The sequence below is a fragment of the Geotrypetes seraphini genome, chromosome 10 (assembly GCF_902459505.1).
Source record: "Geotrypetes seraphini chromosome 10, aGeoSer1.1, whole genome shotgun sequence".
Lineage (NCBI taxonomy): Eukaryota > Metazoa > Chordata > Amphibia > Gymnophiona > Dermophiidae > Geotrypetes > Geotrypetes seraphini.
This window is the reverse complement of record NC_047093.1, coordinates 17183461-17207981: the sequence shown is the minus strand read 5'-3', so window position 1 is coordinate 17207981 and position 24521 is coordinate 17183461. Positions and strand designations below refer to the sequence as shown.

Sequence of the window (24521 nt, the reverse complement as noted above, 5' to 3'; positions counted from 1 at the left end):
AGAGGAATCACTATGGAGGAGAAAGAAGATGAGTGGGTCAGTTGTCTAGATACTTTAGGAACAGTTGAGTTTTTAGACGTTTTCTGAATTCCTCATAAGTAGTGGGCAAAAACAGTTGATCTAGGTCTTTACCCCACAATGCTGCTTGATGTGAAAGAAGGTGTTCATGGTGTTTTTTCAGTTTACAACTTCTAACTGAGGGGGAAACGAAGTAGGAATGAGAGCTTCTCTTGTGTCTGTTGGCAGAGAAGGAGGAAAGGTCAATTATGTATTTAAGGGCAAGTCCATTTAGCGCTTTAAAGCAGAAGCAGGCGAATTTAAACTTTATGCGTGTTTCCATCGGTAGTCAATGTAACTGCCGGTAGTAGGATGATACATGATCGAATTTCTTTAGTCCGAAGATTAATCTGACCGCTGCATTTTGCATTAGTTGTACACGTTGCATATTTTTTGGGGAAATGGCTAAGTAGGCGATGTTACAGTAGTCAAGTTGACTTAGTACGAGGGATTGGACCAGGGTTCTGAATGCCGACATATCGAAATAAGCTTTAATGGATCTGAGTTTCCAGAGAGTGAAGAAACCCTTTCTGATTAAGGAGTCCACCTGGTCTTTAATGAGTGCCTATCTTAAAACTTAGGTGCGTGTAATGTAGGCCAGGGTTTTCTTATAGGCACCTAAGTCCTATAGAGATTCATGTCTAGCAGCCCCTAAGTCTTTTCTGCCCCTAAACACACCTACTTTGTTGTTAGGCACTGATAGGCACTTATATTTTGGAGAATCATGCCTAAGAAGATAGGCGCCTTTCTATCAATTACATTTTTTTTTCCCATTATGAGCCTGTTAAAGCTCATTATTGAAGCCAATTTACTGATTACTAACTGTAGGTGCCTTTTATTGCATTTTTCCCTTAGAGCTCCTTTTACAAAGGTGCGTTAGGGCCTTAACACGTGGAATAGCTCGCGCTAGCCGTTAATGTTGCCTCTTGAGCAGGCGGCACACACACTATCGTGCACTAAAAACACTTGCGCACCTTTGTAAAGGAGCCCTAAGTGTGCTTTGATTATTGTCATTAATACTGCTTAATGATTATATATTTGAAATCAGTGTTTAATAGCTATAATGAAAAGGATCTTAGCAATTTAGAATGCTAATCTTAAAACAATAAAATTTTGTAAAGCCCATGAAGCTTTTGGTCTCTGCTTCTACTAATCTCAGGGTATTTTCCCTGACCTGCTTTCTTGCGTATATTTTTATGTTGGAGGTTTTTTTTTTTCCCAGTAAATGTTGGTGTATTTAAAAGCCTATTAGAACTTTGAATTCTATCGCAATCACCTCGATTTGAACCTCTACAATATTTCAGCATTTTAATTGCATTATGGTTCTATATCTGGAAGTATCAACTGGAGAAAAAAGTGGAAACTAAATAAAGTGTCCAGAATAATCAATCCTGGAAGACCATTTAAATTTCTAGGTCTGTAAGATATAATTTATTTAGGATTTGGTTTGTTGCTATAGAAAGGCTATAATTCCAAGTTTATTGACATCTAGCATTCTCCCTTGATCCAACTTGTAGTCACTCAGTCAAAGAAATTAATCAGATTTGTTTGACAAAGACCAGCTTCCATTAAAATCATGCTGCCTCAAGTCCTGCGATCCAATAAGAACATAAGCAGTGCCTCTGCTGGGTCAGACCAGAGGTCCATCGTGCCCAGCAGTCCGCTCGCGCGGCGGCCCAACAGGTCCAGGACCTGTGTAGTAGTCCTCTATCTATACCCCTCTATCCCCTTTTCCTTCAGAAAATTGTCCAATCCCTTCTTGAACCCTAATACCGTATTCTGTCCTATCACGCCCTCTGGAAGCACATTCCAGGTGTCCACCACCCGTTGGGTGAAGAAAAACTTCCTAGCATTGGTTTTGAATCTGTCCCCTTTCAACTTTTCCGAATGCCCTCTCGTTCTTGTAGTTTTCTGGACTTCAGAAACCTCACTTGTCTCTGTTTTAGAAGTATTACCATTAATTCCCACCTCTCAGAAGTCAGATTACATCAGCCTGTAGTTCCCCCTTCCTCCTCTTTACTTTCAATTCTTCAGTCCTCCAGTGCCAATCTTGCTTCTAAAGAAGCATTAAAAGGAACAGACTATAGAGCTGCCAGAGCTATGCTAATGGCATACATGCACCTATGTGTGCACACAACATTTGTGAATGCCAAAATAATGCCTGTGCACTATTCTGCGAGAATATGCACCTAACTTTCATAGTGTGTATTTTACAGGTGGGCGTGTGCATAGGTGGAATTTGGATAGAGAATGTGCAGTACTCGCTTACACTCAACTTGAGGATTAAGCTATGCACACATTTACTTCAGCACCATGGCTGGCATAATTCCTTGCACCTAATTTATATTTATTTATTTAAAAACTTGTACCCCGCCTAAACCTAAGCAGTTCACATAATACATACAATCAAGTGACAGTACAACAGTAAATAACTTCCATTCATCTAAAAGCTCTTCAGAATCAAAATCATAAAAACAAAACATTTTCAAGAGAAAGCCTCTAGAAATAAGGTGGTCTTCAACACGCTCTTAAATTTCTGAATGTCAGAAAGCAATCTAAGTGGTACAGTCCAATAATTCCATAAAATTTCTAAATGTAAATTTCAAAATGTAAATAGTGGCTTTTAAATGTGTGGCTCACCTACATATGTAAATAGCAACATTAGAAAGCTGCTATTTACACGTAGTGAGCCACACCACAATTAGCAAGGAAGTATAGCTAGGACATGGCAAGAAAGGCAAACCAAAGATATCAACATGTGATCCTCATTTTACAAGGGAAGAATGCATTGATTAGAAGAATCAACATGCTGGTATTTACATCTGCCATGAGACATGAATAAGTGCCTGCTTTGTAAAGACCAAGGCCAGCCCCCTTATCCTCTCCAGCATCTGACCCCTCCCCTAACCTGACACCTCTACAATCACCCCCCTCCCCAAATCAAAAATTCCCTGGGCAGATACTCCAACCTCCCACCCCCTGCAGGTTCATACCAGGTTCTCTAGTAGTGTACTGGAAACAGGAATCAACCCCAATTACTTCTGCCCTAGCCAAGTCCCAGGTGCAAAATAGTGCTCCAGATTGATTATATAATAATTCTCCTTTCTGCATCCTATTTAAAATTGGTCTTCATGGCTCCTATGTGTTTGTAAAATACCAGCATAAAACCTTTAGAAATTATGGCTAAAGTGTAAAATATATTTGCTTAATTCATGACTCCATCTACATTCCATCCAGTCTGTACCTCTGACAATGCTTCCATGAATATGGTATAACAGTACAGAGTGGCTTAAGGCATAGGAAATTTTTATAAAGCTGAGTCAGGTTTGGATTTTCAGGATTGTCGTATTGAATATTGAAAGTAGATTTACTGTACATGCCCTGCATCTTCAAAGCATGCAAATCTACCTCATCCATGCTCACTTTAGCAATCTTGAAAACATGACTTGACTGAAAAAGTTAAGAGAACCTGGTCAAGAAGTCAGGAAAGCTAAGATACAAATGGAAGAAAAAATAGCCGACTCAGTAAAACGGGGGAGACAAATCATATTTTTGATATATCAGTGATAGGAAGAGGTACAAAAATGGCATTGTGAGACTCTAAAGTGAAGGGGAGGAATATTGCAGTTTTCAGAAATTAATTAAGACAACTTTGTTTAAGATTATATTACTTAGTGAGTTTTATTGTTGAAATTCTATTTTACAAATATTTGTATTTTTTACTGTATTATTGTATTTCGCTGATTGTCTAGCTCTTTTTAGAGTAAACCGCCTAGAACTTTTGGTTATGGCGGTATAAAAGAATAAAATTATTATTATTATTATGTAGAAACTGATAAAGAAAAGTCTGAATTGCTTAACAAATATTTCTGTTCTGTGTTCACGACTGAGGATCCGGGAGCAGCACCACAGAAGACAAATGCGAATAGGAATGGTAGATCCTAATCAATTTTCAGAGGGTTGTGTTCATGAGGAGCTAGCTATATTAAAGGTAGACAAAGCAATGGGGCAGGATGGTGTACATCTGAGGGTGCTGAAGGAACTTAGGGAAGTTCTGGTGGCTCCGCTGACTGACCTTTTCAATGAGTCTCTAGAGTCAGGAGTGGTACCAGAGAACTGGAGAAGGGCAGATGTGGTCCTGTTACACAAAAGTGGAAGTAAGGAAGGAGTAGGGAATTACAGGCCAGTAAGTCTGACTTCTGTGGTAATCAATTTAATGGAAATGCTTTTAAAACAGAGAACGGTGAAGTTTCTGGAATCCGGTGGATTACAGGACCAGAAGCAACGTGGATTCACCAGATGTCTAATCAATAAACTGAGTGCTTTTGAGATAGGCCCCAAAGTGACAGGCTGGGTCAGGAACTGGTTAAGTGGAAGACAACAGAGGATAGTGGTCAGTGGAGATCACTCCGATTAAAGGGAAGTTACCGTGGTGTGTCTCAAGGTTCTGTTTTTGGGCCTGTTTGTTTTTAATATTTTTATAAGCAATATTGCTGAAGGGCTGTTGGGTAAGATTTGCCTCTTTGCGAATGATACCAAAATCTGTAATAGAATAAATACCTTGGATGATGTGAATAACATGAAGAAAGACCTAGCGAAGCTTGAAGAATGGTCTGAAATTTAGTAGCTAAAATTTAATACTAAAAACTGCAAGGTCATGCATTTGGGCTGCAAAAACCCAAAGGAAAGGTATAGTTCAGGGGATGAAGAACTTATGTGCATGACAGATTGGGACTTGGGTGTGATTGTATGATGATCTTAAGGTGGCCAAACAGGTTGAAAAGCTAGAAGGATGCCAGGGTGCATAGGAAGAGGTATGGCCAGTAGGAAAAAAGAGGTATTGATGCCCCTATATAAGACTCTGGTGAGACCTCATTTGAAATAGTGTGTACAATTCTGGAATTCTTCAAAAAGATATAAAAAGGATGGAGTCGATCCAGATGAAAGCTACTAAAATGGTGCTTAGTCTTCATCATAAGGCGTATGGGGACAGACTTAAAGATCTCAATATGTATACTTTAGAGGAAAGGTGGGAGAAGGGAGATATGATGGAAACGTTTAAATACCTAAGTGGCATAAACGTGCATGAGTCGAGTCTCTTTCAGTTGAAAGGAAGCTCTGGAATGAGAGGGCTTAGGATGAAGTTAAGAGGTGATAGGCTCCGGAATACTTTTTTTTTACAGAAAGAGTGGTAGATGCATAAAACAGTCTCTCGGAAGAAGTGGTAGAGACAGAGATTGTGTCTAAATTCAAGAAGGCGTGGGATAGGCATGTGGGATCTCTTGGAGAGAGAAGGAGATCACGGTTACTGCGGATGGGCAGACTGGATGAGCCATTTGGCCTTTATATGCCGTCATGTTTCTGTGTTTCTGCTAGGTGTACCTACAGGATAGGGTTGGGAAACCCTGAGTTAACACTTTTTCTCAAATCTTCACATATGCTTCTGTGTTAAGATTCAAATTTTGTGCATTAACAACAAATTTATTCACTCAGCAACTCATTTATCACTTCATCCCCTCATATCCCCTTTCTCCCTGTTTTCATTCATTGGGCTAGCTGCTTTTCTGTGTGCCCTTTCTCATTGCCAAATCTCAATTTTGAACAAGCTCTCTGAAAAGATGCCTTGTGCACTCTTTTACCATGATTAAATTCTGCCTCACTGTTTTGAGCCTCTTTACTTGTCATTATCTGTGCATCTCAATTGTATCATAAGCTCCGTAAAACAGAGACTTTCTCTTATGTAATGTAATGTAATTTATTTCTTATATACCATGTGTCTTTATAACACTGTTGTAAGTCCAGTAGGTCTCTATAGATAGTTAGTAGTAGAAATAGTTCTGAATATTCAGTGACATTTCATCCTTATTTCTCTTTTGAGCTTACAAGAACAGATTACTATATTTTGATTTTCCATCTTAGGCATTTTTGCAGTTTCTTTAATTTGATATAGAATGAATAGTGATATCAGGTGGTGGTGTCTTTAGAAAAACTGAATATATATATACATTCTGGGGGGGAAACATGGCTTAAAATTTGAAGTGCTTGGATTTTTGAAACTTGCCTGATCAAAAAAAAGCATTTGTGTTGGCAAGATATTATCTTTCTGTGCTGAGAGTTATGCTATTCTATATCTTAGCTTTTCATCAGAACATCTGGTTCTTTTGTGTTGTTAGAACTGAAGAAAAACTGATGGCAAGCTTTAGAATATAAGGTTACAATTTATGCTGTGATTGTGTGTGAGAAGAAGAAAAAAAGGAACTGCAAAATACAATCAGAAAGAAAAAAGTTTCATTACCCAGGGATCTTTGCAGAACCATAAGCTCTGGTGCTGAAATTTGTAGCTCATGGCATCTCTAAAACTGAGTTTGGTTTTGTTCTCATTTGTCTTATAGCAGATTATGGAAACTGTTCTCATAACAGAAGTAGTGTGCAGAATTTTAGTAAATAAACATCCTTTAGATCTTTAATTTTGCAATTTAGAAAAAGCAGAGAACACTAATTTTAGGTGAAGACAAGTGACGGAATGGAATAAATTCTACTGGCTGAAAATGTTATGATCTAATTAAAGAACAAAATGGGCAAAGGAGCTATATGCACAGCACATTTACTATTACTACTATTAATTATTTCTATAGTGCTACCAGACTTATGCAGTGCTATAGAGTCATAAAGAAAACAGTCCCTGCTCGAAAGAGCTTACAATCTAAACAGACAAGACAGACAAACAGCATGTTATGGATGCAGTTAAGGAGAATGGTTAATAAGCTGGCTGGGTAGGTGGGCAGAGGAGTAGGGTTAAGTGAATCCCATGCAAACATACCAGGATATAATCTTTTTAGGAAGGACAAAGATGGTCACAAAGGTAGAGGGGTAGCTCTCTATGTAAAGATCAATATCCAAGCGACTGAAACGCAGGGGACCTGGGGAGAGGAAGAAGCGATATGGATCACTCTGAAAGGAAAAGATGGAACTTATATCTACGTAGGTGTAGGCTACAGACCTCCAACTCAAACGCATCAAATTGATAAAGATCTGATTGCAGATATCCAAAAGCTGAATGGAAAGTTCCATCTGTGAAATCAGAAAGAAGTAGGGAGATTGAGGATGCCTTTTAAGAGACTCTAATCAGACAAATGGTGACGGAACCCATGAGGGAAAAAGCGATATTGGATCTGGTACTCACAAATGGGGAGAGTATCTCTAATGTTCAAGTGGGTGCCCACTTGGGACGTAACAATCATCAAATGGTTTGGTTCAATATAACAGCTAAAGGGGAGCGTAGCCACACAAAACTCAAAGTCCTAGATTTCAAACGTACAGACTTTAGTAAAATGGGAGAGTACCTGAAGGTAGAGCTGTTAGGAATGGAGGACATAAGAGAAGTGGAAAATCAATGGTCTAAGCTGAAAGGAGCAATAAAAATGGCTACTGACATTTATGTGAAGAAAATAAATAAAAACAAGAGAAAAAGGGAACCGATATGGTTTTCTAAACTAGTGGCGGAGAAAATAAAGGCAAAATAGTTGGCGTTTGTGAAATATTAAAAAACTCAAGAAGAGGTATACAGAAAGGACTATCAGAGAGAGATACGACTGGAGAAAGTGGAAGAGCAAATGGATAAAAATGTGACGGATGTGGTGTCAATTCACAAAAGTGGTCACAGAGATGAAGCAGAAAACTACAGACCGGTAAGCCTCACTAGTTATTCAAAAAATAATGGAAGCGTTGCTGAAAGAAAGAATAGTGAAATTCCTAGAATCTAATGGATTACAGGATCTGAGGCAACATGGTTTTACTAAAGGTAAATTGTGCCAAACAAATCTGATTGAATTTTTTTATTGGTTGACTAGAGAATTGGACTAAGGACATATGCTAGATGTAATTTACTTAGATTTCAGCAAAGGCTTTGACACAGTTCTTCATAGGAGGCTCTTGAACAAACTTGATGGGCTGAAGTTAGGAACCCAAAGAGGTGAACTGTATTAGAAACTGATTGACGGACAGATGCCAGAGGGTGGTGGTTAATCGAATTCGCTCAGAGGAAAGAAAGGTGAATAGTGGAGTCCATCAATGATCAGTGCTGCGGCCGATCCTTTGCAATATGTTTGTGAGCGACATTGCTGAAGGGTTAGAAGGAAAGGTTTGCCTCTTTGCAGATGATACCAAGATTTGTAACAGAGTAGACACTAAGGAGGGAGTGGAAAACATGAAAAAAGATCTGCAAAAATTAGAGGAATGGTCTAATATCTGGCAACTAAACTTCAATGCAAAGAAGTGCAGAGTAATGCATTTGGGGATTAGAAATCGGAAGGAGCCGTATGTGTTGGGAGGTGAGAGGTTGATATGCATGGATGGGGAGAGGGACCTTGGGGTGATAGTGTCTGAAGATCTAAAGGCAAATAAACAGTGTGACAAGGCAGTGGCTGTTGCCAGAAGGATGCTAGGTTTTATAGAAAGAGGTGTAGCCAGTAGAAGAAAGAAGGTGTTGATGCCTCTATACAGGTCGGTGGTGAGGCCACACTTGGAGTATTGTGTTAAATTTTGGAGACTGTATCTGGCAAAGGATATAAGAAGATTTGAAGCGGTCCAGAGAAAGGTGACGAAAATGGTAGGAGGTTTGCGCCAAAAGATGTATGAAGAGAGACTGGAAGACCTGAATATGTATACCCTAGAGGAAAGGAGGAACAGGGGAGATATGATTCAGACATTCAAATACTTGAAAGGTATTAATGTAGAACAAAATCTTTTCCAGAGAAAGGAAAATGGTAAAACCAGAGGGCATAATCTGAGGTTGAGGAGTGGTAGACTCTTTACGGAGAGGGTGGTTGATGCCTGGAATGCACTCCCAAGGGAGGTGGTGAAGAAGAAAACAGTGACTGAGTTCAAAAAAGCATGGGATGAACACAGAGGATCTCTAATCAGAAAATAATGGAATATATTGAAGAACTAAGACCACTACTGGACAGTTGAGGATGGGCTGAGATGATTTAGATGAGCTAGAGTGAGCTTTAACGGAGACTCCAGTAGATGCACACTACCGGGCAGAGCTCTGGATTTCTGGCCCAGAAATATCTAATAAAATGAACAATTTAAATTAAATCATTAAATTATAAAGAGTGTATGTTTGGGCAGACTGGATGGACCATTCAGGTCCACCATCATTTACTATGTTACTTTGAAGGCTATATCAAAAGGTTGGTTTTCAGTCTGCTTTTAAACAAGGTAAGAGAAGGAAGGGGCTTGACAGATAAACTCGGGTAATTTATTCCAGGCATAGGGGGCAGCTAGATGAAAGGAACGAAGTCTGGAATTGGCAGTGGAGAAGAAGGGTAAAGCTAAGAGCAGCTTATGTTTGTTTTATTAGCATTTGTTATATCGCATCAGCATATCACAGACCTAAGCGGTTTACATTAAAATACAAATAATTTATGAAAGGAACTCTATCAGTGATAGGAAAGCACTAGATAGAGAATAAATAAAATGCGCTGAAACCAAAATTCTTCAATAGATATGAGGGGTTTCTGATAATAATAATAGCTTTATTTATAACCCGTCATACCTTTTCAGTTCTAGGCAGTATACAGTAGTGGATGGTTACAAAGTGGGATTGTGGGAACAAGTATCGAAATAGGTAAGGGAAAGGGAGAGAGAAATGGATGAAGAGGGGGAGGAAAGGGAGAGAGAAGCGGGAAGTGAGGGGCAGAGGGGTGTTAAGAATGGGTATGGGTCGACGACAAACTGTCCTTCCCAAATGATCCTTCGAAATAGAAGGTCTTCAGTCTAGTCTTATTTGAGAAATGGAGTTCTCTGAGAGATATATAAGGAGAGAGGGGAATTATTGAGGGGCAGCAGAATGAACACACTTGTGGGTCAGCAATAGGAGCTTGAATTGTATGCAAAGGCAGATAGGGAGCCAGTGAAGTGATTTGAGGAGAGGGGTGTCATGATTGTAGAGAGGTTGTTAGATGACTATTCATGCAGCAGAGTTTTGTACAGATTGCAAGGGGGAGAGGCAGCCCTGCAGGAGACCAGTTAGAAGTAGATTGCAGTAAATCTAATTGTGAGGTTACGAGAGTGTGGACAAGGATCTGGGTAATGTGCTCAGAGAGGAAGGGGTGAATTTTGGCGATATTATAGAGATAGAAGCGACAGGCCTTAGCAGTTTGTTGGACGTGCATAGAAAATAAGAGGTTGGAATCAAAGATGACTCCAAGGTTACGAGTAGATGCTGAACCATATTAAACGATAGTATTTTTCAAAACATTTCCTGAAACATCCCACATTAATGCCATGTACAATCTGATAGATCATATCTTGCAGGCCTTTTTTGATTTCAGCTGAAGACAAGGCCTATAAGGCCTTGAAAGATATTTGAATAAATGATCTTTCTTTTGTCCCTTTAAAGAGTACCAAACTTAGAAAGGAGGCAATTTTTTAAATGGGCACTTAGAATTGCTCACCACTCGCATGGATCAATGGCACCAATAATCATCAGTGATACGCATATATGTGCTAGGTGATATTCTATAGCACTCAGTTGCTATATTGTGCAACTGCAAAGCGGGCATACATGTGGGAGGAGCATAGGTGGGTAGTGAGTATGTCACCAACCAATGAGCACAGCTTGCACATGTTGATTGGTACACCCATTTATACCAGCTGTTGACCTGAGCTCGGTGATCGTGCTTGCCTTTTGGCATACCAAAGTGGGTTTGTACTAGTACCTGTCATTATAGAATTGGTGCCCAATATGCCTCATTATGATTCCCCATTATAGAGATGCCCCCAAAGACTCCAGCTTTCTCCAGTACCCTGCATTGTAACATAGGCACCCTGTACTCATCAGTACCTTTGTGGAATGTGCAAAAGAGCACATATTTTATGTTTATTTTATAAAGGCAATAAAGGTGTTTATCAGGCTCCCCAAACTAGGTCCAATCACACACATACACCTGTTCCAAAAATGCTTACATGGTACCTATAGAAGGAGCAAGTGTATAACCTGGCACCACAGTACTGCATGTTGAGTACCAATTCTATAAAGCCTTTGTGGAATACTAGTGCTTTGGAGTGCTAAACTTATGTGCAACCACTTATACCAGGTCTATGGCTGGTGTAAGTTGGCACAACAAAATGTGCCATGCAACACTCATCACCCATCATTTGGTGACACACATGTGGCCCCTGCCCTCCATGCACTATAGCTCTTATGTACTTATCTTATAGAATAGTAAATGATGCTTTTGCGTGCATAAGTGCTAATTGAGGCACCGCTTATATGCACAAGATATGTCTGACTGCATGCACCTAGTTCTAGAATTGCCCTCTAGTTTAGGCTAGTATGTGCTTTCTTTCCATATCTGGCCTGTCAGCATAATCAAGATCTGGTTCACTGACATTGGCGCTAAAGAAAAACAAAAGTTTGAAATAAATACCAAGGTCAAAAACCTTTCTGAATCAGTTTTATTCTGCCAATTTGCCAACATTCTGGGAGCCTGTATGGTCTTATGCAGAGTTTTATTCCTCAGTTTGTAGCAGGAGGATTCTGAAGGATAGTGAAATTTCTTCAGAAGTTCTTTGTAATAGTCCTAGAGTTAATTTCTAAAGCTTGTGATCGTATTTTGAAGTCTCTTCTTTTTAGTGGTCTTTTTAAAAAGATATCTTTGAGGCCAAGCAGGAATAGGTGGCCAGGGTAATGTAAACGAAGCCTCTGAATTTTCAGGTGCTTTAATGGGCATCTGCAGCAGTTTTTGCGTTGTGTCACTGCCCCCCTGCTTCACTGTCTTTGTGGATCTGAGATGTCAGGCTAGGCTGTGTTTTCATTATTAAGGACCCCTTTTATTAAGCTGCGCTAGATGTTTTTAGTGCAAGCCAGAGCAATAAATGCTGCAACGCTCATAGAATTCCATTGAGCATTAGCCCGTTTTAAAAACCTCTAGTGCAGCTTGATAAAAGAGGCCTTAAATAAATTAAAACAAAGTGTAGCCTGCCATCTCAGATCCACAAAGACAGAGAAACAGGGGGACAGTGGCACAACTTGAAAATTTACTTTACCTGGCCACCTACTCCTGCTTGACCTCAAAGGCAATTTCCTCCTGGGGTCTAGCACCAGGAGTCATCACTTGCAGCTGTCTAGGGATTGTTTCCCCCTTCTTTCATATTCTGTATCCAATGTTCATAGTCAGTCATGGACCCAGAACCAGGTCAATGGGTGTCAACTGTTGTTCAACAACCAGTCTCTCTTAGAATTCCCATTCCTACCCTGGGGCAACCCTCAAACCAGGACCAGGACTGCATTTCTTATAGTTTCTATGTAAAATTCATTTTCGTTTATACCGCCATAATTAAAAGTTCTAGGCGGTCTACACTAAAAAGAGCTGGACAATCAGCAAAATACAATAATACAGTAAACAATGCAGATATTTGTAAAATAGAATTTTAATAATAAAACTCACTAAGTAATAAACTTAACGAACAAAGTGGTCTTAATTAATTTCTGAAAACAGCAATAGGATAACGTAGCTTGCTGAATACCTAACCAAGATTGTTGCTAGGGTCCTATCTAAGAAGGTCTTATATCAACACCCGTTAATTTTTGGATAAGCAAATAAGTAGAAGTTTCTAGTTTCTCTTGATGGCCTATGCAACACAAAATGAGGGAAAATGTAAGCTGGAGACAATCCCGATATCAGCTTAAAGCAGATACAGGAGAATTTGAATAATACTCTTGCCTCCAAAGGCAACCAATGAAATAAATGATAATATGGACTAATATGGTCATTCTTTTTTAAACCAAAAATCAATCGAACAACCATATTCTGAATTAACCTTAATTTCCTTAGAATTTTTTTGGGTGCTCCTAAATAGATGATGTTACAATAGTCTAAAATAGATAAAACTAATGCCTGCACCAATTGTCTGAATGATAAAGAATCAAAATATTTTTTTATGGTTCTTAATTTCCACAATGTAAAAAAGCATTTTTGTACCACTAAGTTCGTGTGTTCTGCTAGTGTTAAATGTCGGTCTAGTGTGACTCCCAGAATTTTGATGGATTTAATAATCGGGTAGTCATGACCATTAAGATGAAGCATGAGTTTATTATTTTGTCGTTAGGACTAGCCAAGAAAAGTTTGGTCTTTTCCATATTGAGTTTCAGTTTGAAATTAATAGTCCACTGTTCTATCTGAGTCATAATAGAAGATATCTGGTTTAAAATTTCATTGGTAGTATTGTTTTTTTGGAATGACAACTAGAACTGAATAGTTTATATAGATAGTAAATTGCATAAAGCAATGGACTGAGAGCCATGGAATCCCATTTCAAAGCCTACTTCGACTCTTTGTGATCTTAAGACACTGGAGGGTTAAGAAACTTGCCCAGGTGCAAACTTACCGTACATTGTAAACGTGCCAGGATAGGAATTTACTTACATACCTGAATGTAATTCACCTTGAGCTATTACTGAAAAAAAGGTGTGATCTTGTACATCAGGAATTCATTTCCTGTTCTTTCCCTTAAGCTCAAGGGTTAAGAGCCTTCTTTTATTATGTTATAACCTGCTTGTCAAAAATTGAGCCCCGATCTGCTAATGTCATATACCAGTCAACTAGTGATTGGTGCTCATCTTTAAGAAGCCCAAAATTTTTTTTAAAGTGACTCATTTTAAAGGGCATGTCTTTGATGTATTTCTAATGAAGCTCATTCTGCACTGGATTATTCCAACACTATACAACAGATTCATTAAATGACTGTATCCTAAAAGACTTCTCAAGTATGACTTGTAGTGCCTTATAAAAATGTACGGTATTTATTTATTCAATCTTGTGCAGGCAGACTGTTAGGTAATCTTCCACTTTGAAAATAAAGATCAAAGCCAGACTTGGTGTCAAACAGTTTTAATGAAAGCATGAAGACTGTGTATTTTGCAGCTTGCTTTTTTTATGTTCAGGCCATAATGATCAAGGATTCATAGCTAGATTTCTAGAATCAAAGGAGAAATAGACGTGGTAATGTTTTTTATATATGTAGAATACTACCTTAAAAACCACTTCCAGACTAGGCTATCTGACGAATACCTTTTCACTAGTACTGGTAAGCAGTGAATGCTGGAAGGAAATTTATGAGAAGAGGAGCATACATAGAGAAGCCCCTCCAAACTCATTTATTTCCAGCAATCATGGCTAAGAGGCATATTGAAAAGACATGCTGGGCAGAAATTGAGGGGGCTCCCACAAATCCATCTCTTCCCTTCCCTGTACCCCTCAATCTCCCCACATAAAACAGCTTTACTGTCAAATCTTTTTATTGATAGACAAACATAGGGCTCATTTTACAAAGGTGTGCTAGGGTTTTTAGCGTATTTAGCACCAGATTAGCGCGCGCTACCCGAAAAACGACCGCCTGCTCAAGAGGAGGCGGTAGTGGCTAGCGTGCGCAATTCTGCACGTTAAAGCTCTAACGCACCTTTGTAAAAGGAGCCCATCGATAACAATGCGGAAAGGAAATCCATATTTTTACAAATAACAATGTTGCAATGTATGTACAGCCCATCCATCTTATAGAACAATACAGTCCCCAACCCCTCCCAAACAAACAATCAGAAAAAATGCCTACAACAATCCACCCACCCTCCCAAGCCAAATAAACCCCTACCCAAACAGCTCTGGATTCAGGAACTGGCGCATACTAAGTTGGAACCACCAAAAGAAACACTGGCGGCCCGTCATAAAATAGTTTTAAATGACGTCCTCATACTCAAAAAGTTCAAACTAAAATTAATTAAAAACAGTCAGACCCTCATCAGATAAAGAAGTGATAACAAATTAGAAACAGAAATATGAAGAAAACTTTGCATTCTCTGTGAAAAAAGTATTTATTGATGTTACTCTTAAGTTTACCTCCTTACAACTTCAGTTCAGGCCTATCACCTGTGCAGTGGTCCCTGACTATTCCTATAACCTAGCTCAACTCCTACCTGTACCCCTCAATCCCCTTATCCACTAGGAACCTATCCAAACCTTCTTTGAAGCCCTGTAACATGCTCTGGCCTATCACGGCCTCCGGAAGTGCGTTCCATGTGTCCAACACCCTCTGGGTAAAAAAGAACTTCCTAGCGTTTGTTCTAAACCTGCCCCCTTTTAATTTCTCCGAGGGCTCCCTTGTACTTGTGGTTCCCCACATTGTGAAGAATCTGTCCCTGTGTACCTTTTCTATGCCCTTCAGGATTTTGAAGGTTTCTATCATGTCTCCTCTAAGTCTCCGCTTTTCCAGGGAGAATAGCCCCAGCTTTTTCAACCTGTCAGCATATGAGAAGTTTTCCATACCCTTTATCAGTTTAGTCGCTCTTCTCTGGACTCCCTCAAGTACTGCCAGAATGAATAGAGCATTTTTCTCAAGCTGTTAACTGTCATGACAGATACTTGCCCAGCTACTAAAGTAATAAAGTAAGATTCTCTGCTTATATAAGTGCAGGGGCATAATCAAAACATACATCTAAGTCCGATTTGGGCATATGGTGCTAAACGCCCAAAGTCAGCAATGGAAAAATGCCCATTTTTGAAAAATACATCTAGAATTTTTTTAATAGTCTTATCTGAACGTTCAGGCTATTGTTTGTCCAGACCACCGGGACATCTATCTTTATACCACATTTTTAACCAGAATCTCATCCAAGTCCCAAACTCCCAGTTCAAGACCATTTGGACATGGGAGGGGCCAGTCTTGTAATGGACTGGCCACCCAGACATGGCAACAGAGCAGTGGGGCACCTTACAGGGCACTGCTGTGAATGTCACAAAAAGAGTGCCAGATAAGCATCTCACCACAGAACTCCCATATAGGTTATGGTGAGCCCCCCAAAACCCACTATACCCACAGTCTACAACCCCAATAGCCCTTATAGCTGCAGGTGGCACCTATATGGCAGTAGAATAGGGTTTTGGTGGTTGCACATGTTCCACCATAAATGTAGTGATTAGAGTGGCTTATGGGCCTGGGTCCTCCTCTCTATGGTTCACTAGCCCCCCACCCCCACCCCCCCCAGGCTATTTAAGACAACTGTGTGCAGCTCTACTAGGCTTTCCTATACCAGGTGCTGATGTTCTGGAGACAGGTATGTGGGTATTTATTTTGATCTTTGGGGGGTGTGAGGGGGTCAGTGAACACTAGGGTAGTGTGTGTGTGTCTTTACTTTGTCTCTGCAGTGGTATCTGGTCACTTTGGATACCTTTTTGGCACTTATCGAATATAAGTCGAAACCCCCTTTTTCCCCCCAAAAAGGAGGAAAAATGGTTGACTTGAATATAATTCAGGCGGCTTTATATTCAAGTGTCCTACCCTGTCAGGCTCTGCACCCAGTTCCCGTCCCTCCATCCCTCCCCTGTCATGCACTGCACCCTTCTTTCCTTCCTTGTCAGGCTCTGCACCCAGCAACCTTCCTTCTCCCCTTCCCTGTCAGGCTCTGCACCCAGCACCATTCCTTCCTCCCCTCCCCTGTCAGGCTCTGCACCCATCCTTCCTCCCCTCCCCTGTCAGGCTCTGCACCCTTCCTTCCTTCCTTCCCCTTTCAGACTCCACTCTCCCTCCCAGGCTCTGCCCTATCTTCATACCTCTGCCGATCTGCTGGAGATGCAGCGGGTCCTCTGCTGATCACTGGTGGAGGTGCAGCAGGCAGGAGCAAGTTTTCCAAACTCATGCCCCGCTGCTAACCGGCTGCGTGATCCAACTTAGCCATCTCAGCTGCATGAGCAGCTGTGCGATTTGGTGCTGCTTCTCAGCGCTGAGCGCCTTCTTTACTGTCTCCTATTTTTACATCGTCTAACAACGTTTAAGTTTCGTCCATGTCTAGTAAAACATTTGATTATCCCTGCAGGATGACTAAGGGCCTCTTCTATTAAACTGCGCTTGCAGTTTCTAGCATGAGGAGCCGTGCTGAATGGCCCGCGCTGCTCCCGACGCTCATAGAGTTCATATGAACGTCGGGAGCAGTTCGGGCCATTCTGCGCGGCTCTCTGCACTAAAAACTGCTAGTGCAGTTTAATAGAAGAGGGAGTAAGTCCAGGTCAGCCCCCATCCTGCCTTAACCACTCCTCCAGATACGCCCCTTTCAGCTCTGGGCACATAGCAACATTCAGAGGCATAAAATGTCCCACGGCAAGTCCAGAAAGTTGGGCAGGTTTTAAGACGTGTTTAAGCTTTGATTATGAGCCCCTTACTATGTGTGTGGGACTTGTTGAACTATTCTGCTTAGATGAAAGTGTTTTAAAAATGTCTAAAAACCAGGTTTATAATCTCAAATGTATAATTCTTTGTGCTCTTGGTAAGATGTGCATGGTTTGCATATTTGCCTCCACTATATAATACTGTTAAAATGGTTATTGCTAAAGAAATGCTCTTTTTTTGAAACATCAGATATGCACACCACCTACTATTGTAAACTTCAACAAACTTTTCAAATTCTAAGAATGTGTACTGACTCAGTCTAGTTGCATTCAAAGAAGTGTTCTTGAAAAGACCAGCAGGATATTTCATCTCCACGAGTTGAGCATGCATCGCAAAACTTGCTGCCTTTGAAATATTATTGTGTTTGATTTTTTTTTTTAGAGCTGATAAATTGTGGTGGTGGTAACAAATTTCTCTTGATATGCTATTCTAGAGGCCATTTGAAATGGTGTCAGGTCAAAAGCGCGCCGGGACAAAGGCGCGCCCAGACAATTGAGCGCAGCGCACGCCGCTGCGCCGCTCTAAATGACTGTTTTTAGTGCTCCGACGGGGGGGGGGCGTGGGGGGAACCCCCCCCACACTTTACTTAATAGACATCGCGCCGCGTTGTGGGGGTGTGGGGGGTTGTAACCCCCCACATTTTACTGAAAACTTCACTTTTTCCCTGTTTTTAGGGAAAAAATTCAGTTTACAGTAAAATGTGGAGGGTTACAACCCCCCAAACCCCCCATAACGCCGGCGCAATGTCTATTAAGTAAACTGGGGGGGTTCCCCAACAAAAACCCCCGTCGGAGCACCTAAAAACTGTAATTTAGAGCGGCGCGGCGGCGTGCGCTTTTGTCTTTCGCGCCGTTGTCTATGAACCATTTGAAATAGGTGTCCTGCTGATGGCTAGATTTAGGTGACAGAATTTCAGAAGCATGGACTCTTACCAGGGTCCATTTTACTCTGTTATATAAAAATGTTAGATAGACTTTACAGGGTAAATAGAATCACAAATTTAGATTAGGTGTTTGTGTTCCAGGGATGCAGTTGCAAAGGAATTTTTAAGAGAAATGATTTTAAAAAAGTGTTTTGACACAAACAGCCATGTATGAAAACGTGCAAGAATTTTAAATCTCTTTGTTTTATTCAGTATGAACCAAGAGGACCAGGCAGGCCATTGTACCAAAGAAGAATCTCTACTAGTTCAGTCCAGGCTTGTTCTGAAGACTTAGGTGCTCCTCAAGAAAGTCTTGGTCAGTGTAAAGAGCTTCAGGATCATAATAACCAATCTTCATTCAAATACTCATCGCCTGAATTATGGATAAATGCTGCCACATCTGTCCCATATCAGAACATTCCATGCAATGGATCCAGTAGAACAGTACCACCCAGGGACTTGTTAGGTAAGAGACTGTACTTCATTTGCTGATTTTTCTTGAACTGACTCTAGCTGTCCTTTTTTCCCATTAATAGTAAACCTTTGCCCTCTTTAAAAGGGAGGGTGGACAAACAAGTTTTCCAAGGAATAACCAGGTTTGTCCAAGTTCAATCCTCAAGGGCTGCAAACAGCTAATATTTTAAGGATGTCTCTAATGGATATGCATGTCCACTGCCTCTATTGTATGCAGATCTTTCATATGCATATTCGTTAGGGTTATTCGAAAAATTTGACTTACTTGCAGTTCTTGACAATTGAACTTACCGATAGTAAATAGGAAAAAAGCTTGGAGAACAGGAGCTGCTTTACACTGTGTAAATGAAGCATTTACCTTGACGCTAGAAGGGAAATTCTTTAACCTGGGCACCCATTACAGGTGTCAATGTTTAGAATACAAGTATATAAGCACACAGATGCACACTTACATACGTGTATGCTAGTATGCCACTAAGTGCTGTTCTGTAGATATGGGACTGTCTTGTATAGAGTGGATTTTGCAAGGGCAGAGCATGTGTGAAGCTTCCACTTAGGCCTCTAATTCACAGAATACTATAAGTTAAGTGCATTTAAGTCAGCTCTATGGCTGGTGTTAGCGCAGGCACCTACCACCTCTCTCTACTAAGATTTTAATCATTTTTTACATTCTCTCTGACTGAATTGATTCCTGCCAGTAAATAAATATTTTTTCTAAATATATTCTTACTTTTTTATAATGTGGCTTAAGATCCTCAGCTGTGACTGAAAAGGCAGTTTAACCATAAGGTGTAAAGTCACATTCTTGTAGTGGAGGTATCGTTATACAGCCACATTGTGACCCTGATGTTCATATCTACCGCAAACCGTACCATGCAGTTTCCTCACATTATTGTATGCAGAATACCAAGAGGGCTGTGGCACAGGTATTGATGTGCATGACACAAGCAGCCATAAATTACATTTAAATGTTTTGAAATGTATTAAAACAATTCTATATGAAGTTGAGGGATGGTAGTTTCAAGAGCAATGTTAGGAAATTCTACTTTACGGAGAGGGTGGTGGATGCCTGGAATGCGCTCCCGAGAGAGGTAGTGGATAGGAAAATGGTGACTGAATTCAAAGAAGCGTGGGATGAACACAGAGGATCTAGAATCAGAAAATAATATTAAATATTGAACTAAGGCCAGTACTGTATATGGCCGTTTGGGGGAGGATGGGCTGGAGAGGGCTTCAATGGCTGGGAGGGTTTAGATCAGTGGTCTCAAACTCGCGGCCCGGGGACCACATGCGGCCCGCCAGGTACTATTTTGAGGCCCTCGGTCTGTTTATCATAATCACAAAAGTAAAATAAAACAGTTTCTTGATCATATCTCTTTAGCTATAAATTACAATATTATTATTAAAACTTAGCCAAAAGGAAAGATTTATAAACTATAAAGAGTTTTACCTCATGCAAAATTGTCATTTCTTTAATAAGACATTAATTATTTTTTCCTGTGGCCCTCCAAGTACTGACAAATCCGAAATGTGGCCCTGCAAAGGTTTGAGTTTGAGACCACTGGTTTAGATGGACTGGAATAGATTTTAACAGAGATTTTGGCAGTTGGAACCCAAGTACAGTACCGGGTAGAGCTTTGGATTCTTGCCCAGAAATAGCAAAGAAGAAAAAATAAAAAAAATTTATATTGAACCAGGCTGGGCAGACTGGATGGACCATTCGGGGCTTTATCTGCCGTCATCTACTATGTTACTAGGTTATTAGGTATTCTACGCAATGCACAGATAGTTTGAAACATTAGCAGTAAGGCCAATTGACAAGGACTTTTGTCCATTCATGTATCTTTCATTTTCATTCATAATTTGGCCTTAGGAGAATTTTGAAAGACATTTCAGATTTACCATATGCTTTGATTTTGCTTGGATCAGAAATGGCATTTAGGCCCGGATTCAAAAAATGGTGCCGTTGTCGGCTGCCAACTTAAAAATGGCCGCCAATCATGTGTTAATCATGCAACAGCGCCATTTATAGAGTCACGGCTTCGGAAAAGGTAGGCACCGGAAATGTAGGCCATGGTTTTCAAGGCCTACGGAGGTGCTTTACTATGCCTAATGCCACTTCCAGCATCAGCCGTGCCTACAGTGATGTTAGGCATCATAAAGCACCTCCATGGGCACAAGGCAGGTGCCATTTATAAGGCACCAGTAAGCGCTTACATTTCCCTTTCAAAAAATATAACCTGAATTACTACCACATTCTCTGACAACAAAGATGCACCACCTGCTAAGGAAAGCTATTTTACCTCCATGTTATATCTACACTGGAAATGCTGCAATTTAAACCCCCCTATGTCCACTAAGTCTATATTTTTAAGTCTGTATGTTATGTCTATACTGTAAATATTGTAATCTTAAACCCCTTTGTCCTTACTGTAAAAGCTGTAAAGTCTGCATTTCTCACTAAAATTTGTCCTACCCATACTATGAATGTACTCTTGTAACCCGTTCTGGGCTCCTTTTGGGAGGACAGGCTAAATAAATGACTAAATAAATTAATACTTTTTAATTTTTTAAAAAAACAGCATTTTCAACTTAAGTTAAATGCCGTTTATAGACTATGGGCCTGAGATATGTTAGGATGTTTAAATATCAATCTAGGGGATTGAAATATGTGCTATACACTTAACCACTCCATCTCCAACCTGTTGGCGGCAACGGGCAACTTCAAAACTTTTCGAAAAGAAATCAAAACTCTACTTTTCAAAAGATTTATCCAGATATCTTAACCCAACCCTTCCCCCTCCTCCTAGATAAATTCTCCCCCCAAACCTCCACTTAAATAATCTCTTCCTCCCCAAAACACCAACCAAGTATTCAGATCCCTGAAATGTAACGTAATCTTATTTGTACTCTAACTGTAATCTATTTGTTATATCACACAGTAACGTACAGTCAATTTAATATCCAATTTGCAAGTTCTTCCGGAATTAATCCAGGTACCTCTCCTCCCTTGTAACCAAAAAAACCCCCAACCAATACTGTTGTAACTTCACTGGAAATGTCCAGTTAGCTCTTTTGTAATCCGCCTTGAACTGCAAGGTATAGGCGGAATAGAAGTCCCTAATGTAATGTAATGTACATGTACCTTCATCTGCCTATTTCCTTGCTAAAACCACTCTGATCTTCTTTTTAGCATCGTCAAAAACAGGAAAACCCTCTGAGGATCATCTGAAAGCTGAAGCCATCCAGCTACCAAATTCCTTCAACTATAACATGCTACAACATCTCGGCCAGTTCCCACCTCTTATGCCCAACAAGCAGATTGTAGAATCCAGCAGCAACAACCAGCAAAATGCTAGTGGGAACAAACCTGCCATGTCCTACGCAAGTGCTCTGCGGGCCCCCCCAAAGCCCAAACCTCCTCCTGAGCAGGCAAAAAAGAATAGCGATCCCTTGTCTTTGTTTCAGGAACTTAGTTTAGGTAGCTCATCAGGTAGCAATGGCTTCTATTCCTATTTTAAATAACCAGCTTAATTTGTTTTCTAGCCAGGATTTCTTTTTAAGTTTTATTTGTGTTAGTAATATAAGGAAGGTAGCTGCAGATCTTCACTTTGATTTTACTAGTAAATGTATCACCAGTTAATTGCTTTGCTGCTAGATATGCAACTATTTTTTTAAAGATGTATTCAGTTTTACTTTGCAATTTTGATGTGTGTCAGAATTTTGATGGATTTTATGTAGAGAAGAACAAATATTTTTTAATTTGTGTAATGTTTAATACATGTTGCATTAGCTAGCAGCTAAGAGATTAACTATTGCAATATAAAAAAAAAATTTAAAAAAGAACAAAATATTTAAAAAGTTTGCCTACATTGTATTTTAAAAAAATGTAAGTAGCATTTACATTAATTCAATAACATAAGCATTCAACACTGGGTTTCTGTACCAGAAATGACCAGTTAATGTAAAAAAAATGTATGTTATTTCTGCTTAAATTCATTTACTTTTTTAAAATAAAGGTGCAGCATCTTCTAAATACTTTGTTTTATCCGCAATTTTATTTTTTTTTTTGGTTAAAGGATGCTGCATTTAAAGAAGTTCATTTAGGCTACATGATGTGATCTTATCTCCATCCATTGTAGGGTAGAGTAACTGCTTTTATTGGACACTATATACCATTTTTTTGATGCAGAAAACTATGGTATATTTAAAACACTCTCTACATTTGATTTTCAGACAAGCTACGATTTTGACCTTGATAATTTTGGTAGGTTTTTTTTTAACGAATCATGAAGCTGAAAATAAATTTTTAGGTATGTTGGTGCTTAGTAAATTTAATAACTATTTTAAGAAAAAAAGGTGTGAATTTAGTAAACATATTTGTTTTTTTTCACTATGCATGTGTAAATGTTTGTATTCTGGCTTTTATCACTTTTTGCCCTTCCTCTCTTTTCTCTGTTCCGTGCCTAGTGGTATAGAGAAATGTGCTGCCTAAAAAAGAAAAAAAAACAAAAAAAGAGAGTGAAAAAAAAACAAAAAAAAGTTGTTCCTTTCCTCCCCCTAGAAAAATGCTTGATATATTATTTAACATTTACATTACAATGTGAGGATATTCCAGAAATGTCAAGTATTTCACTAACTTTTTTTTTTTTTGCAGAATATCATTACCGCATTGAGCAACAGATTTTTTTAAAAAAAGCAGTTTGAAATTTGTCAAACTTTCATCCAAATTGTTTTAATTCTAGAGCAGGGGTGTCAAAGTCTGCAATCCAGTCGGGTTTTCAGGATTTCCCCAATGAATATGCATGAGATCTATTTGCATGCACTGCTTTCATTGTATGCTAATAGTTCTCATGCGTATTCATTGGGGAAATCCTGAAAACCCGGCTGGATTGCGGCCCTCGGGGAGGGACTTTGACTCCCCTGTTCTAGAGTGAAGAAAATTACCTTTTGTTTATCACAGTCAGTTTTGCTTGCAAAAAGTCAGTGCTTCTTACTTCTTCGACCTCAAGTTGAGATTGAATTCTAGGGTTTGAAAAATGGCTATACAATAAATGTTTGTCTTCTAAAGAGGGATATTTATAGATCTGCCAGAAAATATATAGTAATACCTATTTTATTCTACAATAATCTACTTTAATTTTGTTTATAACAAGACTGGTTGGGGTCCATTGTTAATATTTCCCTTGTTCATTAATGTTAAGGATAATTGCCTACCAAATAAGGTGTTATAGGAGCCAATCCATTCTTTGTTCTAAATACAATCAGTTTATAAGTTACTTGCTTGGTTTTCATGTTTAAGCTGTGTGTCTTTACTTTGTAAGTCTAAGGTCTGCCTCACTTCATTACAGCAGGGGTTCTCAATCCATCCAGCCAGTCAGATTTTCAGGATACCCAACATGAATATGCATGAGTCAGATCTGCATACAAGGGAGGCAGTGCATGCAAATTTATCTCATGCATATTCATGATGAGTATCCTGAAAACCACACTGGCTGGGTGTACTGTATACTATGGACTGGGTTCAGAACTCCTGCTCTACAGAGATTTGGTTCTGTTCTGCAACAGTGAATCTCAGTATTTTAACAAGATACCTCAGAGTAATTCCTATTGCATTCAATGGGTTTTCTAGAAATAATAAGCAACCTTGTGGTATTTGATATCGCAGGGGTCATAGTGAAAATAACAAAGAGCACATCTGCACTTATAGATCAAGAAATACAAAACAAAGCTATAAAATCCCTGTGCTATAAAGTCTATAAAATCATGTTTTCCTGGTACCAAATTTCACATAGATTTTGGGCCAGTTTTTTTTTCCTGATTTTTGCTAATTCAGACATTTCTA

At 39.5% G+C, this 24521-nt stretch overlaps 1 protein-coding gene across 5 annotated transcripts in view; it reads left to right on the top strand.

The window, feature by feature from the left end:
- The window catches only part of HELZ (helicase with zinc finger), a 294520-nt gene extending 271448 nt beyond the window's left edge, over window positions 1-23072 (top strand). For all 5 annotated transcript variants that reach the window (XM_033960981.1, XM_033960980.1, XM_033960983.1 and 2 more), the window contains 2 exons: window positions 18416-18668; window positions 21870-23072. In XM_033960981.1, the coding sequence (XP_033816872.1) occupies window positions 18416-18668; window positions 21870-22201 (585 nt within the window). In that variant the 3' untranslated portion in view covers window positions 22202-23072. The remainder of the gene's footprint in view (window positions 1-18415; window positions 18669-21869) is intronic.
- Window positions 23073-24521: the final 1449 nt, after the last annotated feature.